Raw genomic sequence first — 9,966 nt, 5'->3', positions numbered from 1 at the left:
ATAGTGGTTCTTACATCTTTAGGAGGGGTGGGGTGAGTGTTCTAATGTTGTCCCCTAATAATCCCCACAGACTAGAACATGCTATATATTGAAATTACAGGGGCAATTAACCACAATGAATGCTCAATACTGTGTTCATGCTTCTTTATCAATAGTTGCAGGTAAGAATATGCTTCTGCAATCCTAGTCTAATAGAGAGTGCAATAAGTAACATTTGTTCACAGTTGGTGTATTCATAAATCTGTTTAACAAACTTCATTTTCTGTCTCTATTCTTCAGTGTGGTACCCAAGTTAAGTATCATGTTGGATCTCTGTGTCACCATCAAAGGGGTGTCCTTCCTGTTGCAAACAGGGTTAGGGTTCCTGGGGAACACCCTGGTGCTGCTGGCCTACACCCAGGTTGTCTACTCTGAGTACCGACTCCAGCCTGTGGACATAATTCTCTGCCACCTAGCCTTCGTTGACCTGCTGCTGCTCCTCACCCGCTGCGTCCCCCAGACTATGACTGTGTTTGGCCTGCGTGACCTGCTGAATGACCCGGGCTGCAAGGTGGTCATCTACACCTACCGCATCTCCCGGGCTCTGTCAGTGTGCATCACCTGTATGCTCAGTGTGTTCCAGGCAGTGACCATTGCCCCTGCAGGTGGACCCTGTTTGTCCAGGCTTAAGGCCCGGCTTCCCAGGCTCATCGTGCCCACCATCGCAGGGCTGTGGCTCTTCAACATGGCTATATGCTTCGCAGCTCCACTTTTCTCTATTGCCCCTCGCAACGGCACGGTGCCTGCCTTCACCCTCAACCTGGGCTTCTGCCACGTGGACTTCAGGGACAGGCTGTCCTACAAGATCAATGGAGTGGTTGTCTCTACACGGGACTTTGTCTTTGTGGGGCTCATGTTGTGGTCCAGTGGCTACATCCTTCTCCTCCTCCACCGTCACAGCCACCAGGTGAGAAGCATCCGACGATCATCCCAGGGTGGAGGAGCTGAGACTAGGGCTGCCAAGACAGTGATCACCCTGGTGGTGTTGTATGTTGTATTCTTCGGCATAGACAATATCATCTGGATTTACATGCTGACGGTAGATAAGGTGTCTCCAGTGGTAGCTGACATGAAGATCTTCTTCTCCTCCTGTTATGCCTGTCTCAGCCCCTTTTTCATCATCAGCTCCAATAAGAAGGTCAAGAGTAAGTTGGTGTGCGTGGCAGCTGACCAAGAGCAGCCATCAGTTGACACCCAGGACTCTAATGACAAGATGTAAAATGCTCCCAAAATTCTGGGCAGATATATTTTCTTTTTCTGGGGCTATTAATACCTCATGGAGGGTTTTGCTGTGATTAATTTGTGTGACTATGCCTATGTACCCTACTTGTTATAGGCATTTTATTTATTTGTGTAAATAAATTATTTACAGTTTTCAGGATTTTAGATTGAACTAGTCTGACCTGAGGTTTGAAACTATATTATCATTCATTATATTGGACAAGTAGGAGCTGTGAAGATAGACAGCAAATACAGTAGCATACAATACAACAATGTCGTCTAGCTATACTTTAAAAAAAAAATAGCTATATGAAATGCAATGGAAATTAATCAAATCAAATCTAATCAAATTTTATTTGTCACATACACATGGTTAGCAGATGTTAGTGCGAGTGTAGCGAAATGCTTGTGCTTCTAGTTCCGACAATGCAGTAATAACCAACAAGTAATCTAGCTAACAATTCCAAAACTACTACCTTATAGACACAAGTGTAAGGGGATAAAGAATATGTACATAAGATATATGAATGAGTGATGGTACAGAGCGGCATAGGCAAGATACAGTAGATGGTATTGAGTGCAGTATATACATATGAGATGAGTATGTAAACAAAGTGGCATAGTTAAAGTGGCTAGTGATACATGTATTACATAAGGATGCAGTAGATGATATAGAGTACAGTATATACGTATACATATGAAATGAATAATGTAGAGTATGTAAACATTATATTACATAATATTTACAAAATAATAATAATAAAATATGTTCTATTCTGTTCTATGTAGCTATTTATTTTTTTACTGTATTCCATACGCATATATTTTATTGTAGAGTACGCTCTAGCTGTCACAGGTTTTCCATTGGAATGTGGAGTTTCCACAGGCCACACGCGCAGCGGTTGGCTGCACAGATTTGACAGTTCTGACAGAAATGTCAACAAACAAGCAGGCTCCGATCAACCCGGAAAAAGGAAGTGCAAGAGCCTAAAAAGAGTTGTTTCGGTGTGCATTCCTGGGAATTCGACTTCAAATACAACTGATAGCAACGATTGGTGAAATCGTTTTGATAACTGCAGTATAAGATAGTTACTCATAAATCATTGAAATCCCTACAGGTGAGATGCTGCTCACGTTAACTGGATAGTTTACGTCGTCGAGCCGCGCGCCACTCCTGGGCTGAAGAAGAGCTGGCGAGATAACTCTTTGTTTAATGGTAGCTAACTTGCTAACGTTACTTCTTTCTAATCTATATAATGTAAATGTGGCACGAATCTGTTTACCTATTTTGAATGGTGGCAAGTTCAAACGTGTTTTGTACGAGTTGAAAAGTATAGCCGAGGTTACATGAATGATGGCGAAGCAGAGCTAGTTTGCAAATCACACTGCGACATCCCGCTTGATGATACTGCTCCGGGATAATGGTTTTACTGGCTGTTTTTAGAATAAATCACTAGTACAGAGTTTCACCTGAACACAGTTGAACAATTGTATCATCTATCTTCAACCACATTATCATTTGGGCTAAATTGAGATGAGTTGAATTTCTATATAGTTATTTTTTGTAATGGGGGTAACAATTGTACATGCAGCACAATGGAGTGCTACAATTAGCTAGCAGTGGTAATTTCTGGTATTGAGTGAACATGTTGTGGAAAGGCCCATTGTACTCCACAATGTCATTGTTTTTGCTTAATCTCTAATGTTCTCTCCTTTGTTTTTGTTGTTACACAAGCCTGGGTTGCAGCCAGATCTTATCTGTCCCTGTGTCCCCTCTGAAATGACCTGACACTGAGTGTTCACCACAATCATAAGACAATGGCGAGAATAGCATGGTATCAAGAGAAGGTAAGACATGCTGGACTTACTGACAATGTAATGAGGGTCTAAAATCCCTTACATGGTATAATAAAACTGAAGTGTGTCCATGTGTCAACAGATCGGTGCATATGATCAGCAGGTTTGGGAGAAGTCTCTGGAACAGGCTGAACTTAATGTAAGTTCATGATGTTTGGTCTAATATGCTCATATTTCACCAGCAATTAGATTAATGTCATATGTGATCAGTATTTGTTAGAAAGATAACTGTCTCTCACACAGGGCATGGACTGTAAACCAAAGAGGTCCGGTCATGTCAAGCCAGACCTCATTGATGTTGATTTAGTAAGAGGTGAGTATCCATTTATTACAAGGTGTATATGTATGCTCATTTGCACTATTTGCTTATTGGATGCATATGGTGCATGCAACGCTATAGATTGTCTCTCTTCTTTTTCAGGGTCTACATTCGGCAAGGCCAAGCCCAATAGTCCATGGACGGCATTGACCCGTAAGGGCCTGGTCAGGGTGCTCCTCTTCCCCTTCTTCTTCCAGTGGTGGATCCAGGTGACCTCCAGGTCCATTTCTACCTGTATCCTGTTGCTCTACTTCATGCAAGGTAAACTCACCTCTCACCTTAACGTTACTTTAGGAATGATGCAGATGTATGCTGTGGAATCCAATATACTTTTTCATAAACCTAAATGGGTCTGTAACTCTCAGTCCCCTAAATAGTATATTAATGGCTTTCTCTCTGTAGTGGCAGCAGCAATGTTGTACGTGGAGGTTCCTGCAGCCAGTGCTAGTGAGCAGTTGGGGCCTATGTGTCTTATGTTATTGCTGGGGACAGTGCACTGCCAGATAGTGTCCACAGAGTCCAACCGGAGCCCTTCAGTCAGTCCTGTCAGCAGCAGCAGCACCAGCCCTGCACGCAGGAGGAGGTATGGTTCTTATTGCCAGTAACACACACACACTGCTAACACACACACACATGCTGTTCACAAACATGCTGTTCACACACATGCTGTTCACAAACATGGTACACACCCTTTTATACACTTGTGCAAACTGCTCCCACACTGTATAACATGTTCCCTTATTTTCTCACCCTTCATTCAGGCTAAGGAAGGGTAAAGGATTGAAGAGGACAGAGGGACAGGGGAACGATGGTGACACTGAGCTGCAGCTTTGGCAGCTGGAGGAAAACCAAAGGTTGTACAGATCAGAGGAGAGAAGGGTAAGGCCAAACAAACAATCATCAGATCCTTTACCTGATCATAAAACAATGACTGTTTGAGTCAAACAGTCATTAACAGAGTTCCAGTTTTTCCTTTTTTTCAAATGTCAACATTTGTTTCCTTTGTGTTGCCTTAGCAAACTTCTATAGCGGGTTGTAAGGCTGGGTTTTTATCTGTGATTTACATTTTGGGACACTGGATTTGCTGTTTTATCCAGCTAATTCTATTTCTGTTTTTGATGTTGTTCAGACAAATCAGAGAAAGTTAGGCTTTGGGGCCTCTGATGAGCTTTCCAGTGAAGAGGAAGAGGATGATAAGGAAGCAAAACCACCCACTAGTGTAGCTGGACCAACACCTACCACTGTCCTCAGGAATAGACACCTTCACTCCTTCTCAAATCTCTCACCACCTGAGGTAAACCCTAAGACAGAGTGTCTTGCTCTTTGTAGCCTGAGTGAAAGGTGGACATTTAGTTTGACCAGTCCTATTATTTGCACAGGAGGAAAGTAGTGGAGGTGCCAAGGACACTAAGGTGAACCCTCATGAAGTGGAGCAACTGAGGATCGAGGGCTCGCGCCCGGCCTCTGACACAGATGATACAATGTGGGAGGATCTTCTTCAAGGGCCTGACTCCGCTTCCACTGGCAGCAGTGACAGTGAGGGGGAGGGACGGTACTGCCCTGGCCTGACTCTTCCCCCATCCACCACTCTCAGCAGTGATGATGAGAACCTACAGCAGGTGGGTCTACACCACCATACCCTGTCACCTAATATGTAACCTCAAAAAGGCTTAGTATATCAGCACACCAACTTTTTCTCCTCACAGGGCCAACTATCGTGGCTGCAGGCGTGCCACCCATCCAGAGACCGGGTCAGTGCCATCATCTGGGAGCAGGGGGAGTGCAAGAAAGCAGACATGTCAGTACTGGAGATCAGTGGGATCATCCTCACACGGGTACACCTCCTATGACCACTTCATTACACTCACTGATGCCATTTTGGTACAATTAACACACATTCAATACAAAGTTAATGCTGGTGTGTAATGCTTTAGGGCTGGAATGGGTTTCTTAAATAGAAACACCATACTGGCTCTGTACTCTGTGCCCCATAACTCTGTCCTCCTAACAGAGGTGATATCTTCTCTGTAGGTGAAGGTGGTGGAGCAGGGCATGGGTTACCTAGCCCTGGGGGGGTTGGTCACTGCCACACTGGTGCTGCTTCCCTTTGGCTTCCGCCTGGCACAGCGGCTGGACATGACACGCCTGAGCTCCCTGTCTCTGGCTGAGCTGGCTGTCATGGCGGTGGGGCCGCCCGACGCCAAGACCTACGCCTTCCTCTTCATCACCACTGTGGAGAGGCTCTGCCTTACAGGCCTCTTCTTCTTCATGATGTGTGTGGCAGAGAGGACCTACAAACAGGTCAGCATGTTAGTCCCGCTGTTGTAGACTCACTACAACACAATGAATACGCTGTAAATGGTGTGGCTGTTTCTCTTTCAACAGAGGCTTGTTTTCGCCAAACTCTTCAACCACATCACATCAGCACGAAAGGCCAAAAAGTCGGAAATCCCCCACTTCAGGCTGAAGAATGTGCAAAACATTAAGATGTGGCTGTCGCTCCGCTCCTTCCTCAAGGTCTGAGTTCTTCTCACTACTCAGATGCCTTTACTTCAGCGTATGGTTTTGCCACTAGGGGAGGATGAAGCCCCTGCCCTCATTGAAATGTCCCCAAATATTTTTTCCTATTAACCACAGAGACGTGGGCCCCAGCGTTCTGTTGATGTCATCGTCTCCTCCATATTCCTCCTGGCCCTTTCTATCGCCTTCATCTTGTGTACACAGGTCAGACATATCTATAAAAAGAGTATACTTTGTTTGATAAATACACAAGATTCCAGTAAACACACCAAAATTTACCATCCACATAAAAAAATACCTGTTGTAAGACCGAATGTGCATTTGTTAAGCTCCAACCTGTACAAACAGAATAGATTTAAGATAATGAGTACTCATTTCCTATATCTAACTGCCAGCTCCTAAACAGTCACCACACATTCCTGGACTCTGAGACCAACTGGGAGCTCATGGTGTGGGGTTCCTCTCTCATCCTCTTCCTGCTCCGCCTGGCCACCCTGGGCTCCGAGACCAACTGTAAATACAGCAACGTGTCAGTGCTGCTTACCGAACAGGTAAGGACCCCTGCTACACACACACACACACACACACAGGGTTCGCATTAACGTAGGATTCTGCATTTTTTACGCAGAAAGGGAAATATAGAAAAAAAGATATGCTGCATTTTATAAACACAGATTTGAAAATGCTTCTTCTTGTAAATTCTGCTCGGCTTCAGTCAGGGTTCGCTCCAAATCATGAATGGAAAAGGACTAATTTCGTGCATCAGTTGCACTTCTACACTCGGATGAAATATCTTTGGTCTTGTCATTGGATCACCAGACAGCGTTCTGACTGATGTAGGCTACTTTTCTCTGGTAGCAAGTTAAAATGCAAGATTAACTACAGGAAATGTAGGCAGCTACATTCTTTTTGTGATAAACATTAGAAATATGGCCATGCATCGTTTTTACAAAAAATACCTTGCTTTTTCATTGTAAGCTAACTTGTGTGGCTGCTAGCCAAATAGTGTTACCCTTCTGCTGTCATCTGATGAAAACAATTTTCTGCCAAATGTGTTGCACAGCCAGCTACAACTGGGTATTCCACGTGGAGAAGCTTCTAGAAACAATGGGGTAGTTCAATGCAGTAGTGAAATGCATGTGCGTGTCTCTTTGATGTTTGAGAGAACTTGATTGATGTCGTTTGTGGCCAATGAATGCATGATGTCCGTTGAGTGTTCACTACTTTAACATAGATGTGCTATTGATATTAAGCTAGCGATGTTTCAAATGTCCTCTTTGGACACGTTTACCAAAACAGTCTACTCACAACAATGTATGTTAGCTGAGACATGCACCATAGTTCACTGCCTTGGATGGAGAAACACGTTGCTAATACTAGCTACACCAAGCACCTCTGCGACCTTCATTTCTTGATCATGGATATTATATTCAATCTCCTCTGGAGGACGTGTGGGTCACACAGTTACAACGGGTAAAGTAGTTCTCCGATCACAAGAACGCAGCCAAGTAGGATTCACATCAACATCAAAGCTCTTCTCTTTCCCTCTGGACATGCACAGGTACCTTCTGGGAATAATTAAGTGCTTTGCAATAAAAGTCTTAAAGGGGTACTGTCAGTAATAATGACTCAATATAGTTTCAGAATAAAAGTATGATACAAAACTCTATGCTACAACTCTATTGAAACAAAAACTTTATTAATACATCTCCCTCTCAATTATTTTCTTATTTCAGATCAACTTGTATCTTAAGATGGAAAAGAAGCCCAACAAGAAAGAAAATTTGAACATAGTGAACAATGTTCTGAAGCTTGCAACAAAACTAATGAAAGTAAGGATGTCTCTCAACTTCAGCCCATCATGACTTTTTTGACTTTAGTCAAATCTACTGAGCTGAGAGGCCTCCCGAGTAACACAGCGGTCTAAGGAACTGCATCGCAGTGCTAGCTGCATTAATACAGATCCAGGTTTGATACCGGGCTATATCGCAGCCGGCCGCAACCGGGAGATCCATGAGGCGACGCATAATTGGCCCAGCGTCGTCCGGGTTTGGGAGGGTTTGGCCGGCCAGGATGTCCTCCCAGACGCATGCACACTGACACGGTCGCCAGGTGTACGGTCACCAGGTGTTTCCTCCGACACATTGGTGTGGCTGGCTTCCGGGTTAAGCGACATTGTGTCAAGAAGCAGTGCGGCTTGACGGGGTTGTGTTTCGGAGGACGCACGGCTCTCGATCTTCACCTCTCCCAAGTCCATACGGAAGTTTCAGCGATGGGACAAGACTGTAACTACCAATTTGGGAGAAAAAGGGGGTCAAAAAATGTATCATAATAAATAGAAAATAATCTACTGGGCTGGTAGTTGTTTATTCAGCATAACGTGCAGTGAAAGCATCTCTGACTGGGTTTTCATACCAACGCTTTTACAGGAACTTGACACCCCCTTCCGACTGCTGGGGCTGACTGTGAACCCTCTCATCTATAACATCACACGCGTGGTCATCCTGTCTGCAGTCTCCGCTGTGGTCAGCGACCTGCTCGGTTTCAACATCCGAGTGAGTGGAGACACTTCTAATCCTACAATGCTGTTGCTTAACACTAATATTTTTGCCATACAGTGAATCTTCACCTTTGTCAGAGTTGTTTTCCTCCTGGCACATATGCATTAACTTCCAAAAGTGAGTATATATGCTGTGTTTTTAAATATGCCCTCTTTGTTGTCTCTCTTACAGCTGTGGAAGATTAAGCCTTAATGTGAACTTGCTAAACCACGAACTGTTGGATACTGGAGACTCTGCCAACTCCTACCATCCACAGCTGGCAATCTGTGCAAAGTGTGCAAACCTACTGAGTGATCGCCTATGCATCTCTGTGCCTTCCCAGAAACATTGAACTTTAAATTACACAATACCATTGTGGTCATACACAAGCATGAGCTCTTTACAATCAATGATACACACATCCCTGGCTACGGAATCATTGTAGCCTGAACTGATCTGCTGCAGCAGTTCCAGTGCCAAGACCTGGATCTGGCCACTTCCTGGTTCTTACTCTGAGAAACAATAGCCAATGGGTGCCTTCTGAACACTGAGAAATTTGTTGGTCATTTGAATGTGAACCATTTGAAGACGTGGAGACAGGATGGAATAGGAAACAAGAATGAACAAACTGTTATGAAATAATTTGACATTCCAGCGTGGTTTGACATGTACTCGGCTGTTAGACAGCGTAAAATACTTTTAAGATGAAAAATGTTAATATAGATCTTCAAAATTGGTTACTGAGCTAAATTGATTAATTGCTTTGTTTTATAGGAATATTTAACTCTACTCTAAACCAATTTTGTGATATTTTAAGGGCAACGTGCTGTAGCTTTTATTGGGGCTTTATTTATTTGGGGTTTGTCATTATTTCATTTCATTACTGACATAATAGTACACATAGATTGTAACATTTGGACCGCCATCATGACCTTAGTACTGAAGACCATTATGTTCTGCTAAGCAACTATTCACAGATAGTGTAGTTTGATTTTTTTTATGTTAATAGACTATAAATTAGGTTATGTTTTATTTCCTTTGATAATAAATCTTTCACAATTAATTTTATTACTGCTGTCTGGTCAGTGCACAATTTTCTCACTTCCACTGCCTACATAATATACACAGTTATGTAATGTACTTAAGTAAAAAATACTTTAAAGAACTACAGACTTACTAAACATACATGATTCATTTGTAAATTATGTCTGAATGTTGAAGTGTGCCCCTGGCTGTCCATAAATTAACATTTAAAAAAAGTGCAATCCGTTTTAATTAATTCTACGTTTACTTTTGATACTTAAGCATATTTTAGCAATTACATTTACTTTTGAAACTTAATTATATTTAAAACCAAATACTTTTAGACTTTTACTCGAGTAGTATTTTACTGGGTGACTTATACTTGAGTAATTTTCTGTTAAGGTAAATTTACTTGAATGAATATACATTATATGCGCATCATAAATC

At 42.9% G+C, this 9,966-nt stretch overlaps 2 protein-coding genes across 3 annotated transcripts; both read left to right on the top strand.

Moving 5' to 3' along the window:
- Positions 1–301: 301 nt before the first annotated feature.
- Positions 302–1,638, top strand: LOC124002450 (olfactory receptor class A-like protein 1). The gene has a single exon (XM_046309841.1). The coding sequence runs from the start codon at positions 302–304 to the stop codon at positions 1,256–1,258; it is 957 nt and encodes a 318-aa protein (XP_046165797.1). The 3' UTR covers positions 1,259–1,638.
- A 548-nt stretch (positions 1,639–2,186) lies between these two features.
- Positions 2,187–9,564, top strand: LOC124003448 (protein PHTF2-like). Of its 2 annotated transcripts, XM_046311717.1 has the most exons (17): positions 2,188–2,476; positions 2,996–3,108; positions 3,200–3,256; positions 3,361–3,430; positions 3,539–3,697; positions 3,839–4,019; positions 4,198–4,315; positions 4,566–4,730; positions 4,816–5,055; positions 5,143–5,271; positions 5,468–5,737; positions 5,822–5,953; positions 6,074–6,160; positions 6,352–6,507; positions 7,693–7,788; positions 8,386–8,511; positions 8,689–9,564. In XM_046311717.1, the coding sequence occupies exons 2-17, from the start codon at positions 3,079–3,081 to the stop codon at positions 8,707–8,709; spliced, it is 2,037 nt and encodes a 678-aa protein (XP_046167673.1). In that variant the 5' UTR covers positions 2,188–2,476; positions 2,996–3,078; the 3' UTR covers positions 8,710–9,564. The 2 variants fall into 2 exon arrangements, 1 of the variants encoding a protein (XP_046167673.1); XR_006833223.1 differs by lacking the exons at positions 8,386–8,511; positions 8,689–9,564 and having other exon boundaries at positions 2,187–2,476; positions 6,363–6,507.
- The last annotated feature ends 402 nt before the right edge of the window (positions 9,565–9,966 follow it).

This window comes from Oncorhynchus gorbuscha, linkage group LG18, assembly GCF_021184085.1.
Source record: "Oncorhynchus gorbuscha isolate QuinsamMale2020 ecotype Even-year linkage group LG18, OgorEven_v1.0, whole genome shotgun sequence".
NCBI classification, from domain to species: domain Eukaryota; kingdom Metazoa; phylum Chordata; class Actinopteri; order Salmoniformes; family Salmonidae; genus Oncorhynchus; species Oncorhynchus gorbuscha.
The sequence above is the reverse complement of the archived record's forward strand: the minus strand, read 5'-3'. Positions and strand labels throughout refer to the sequence as shown.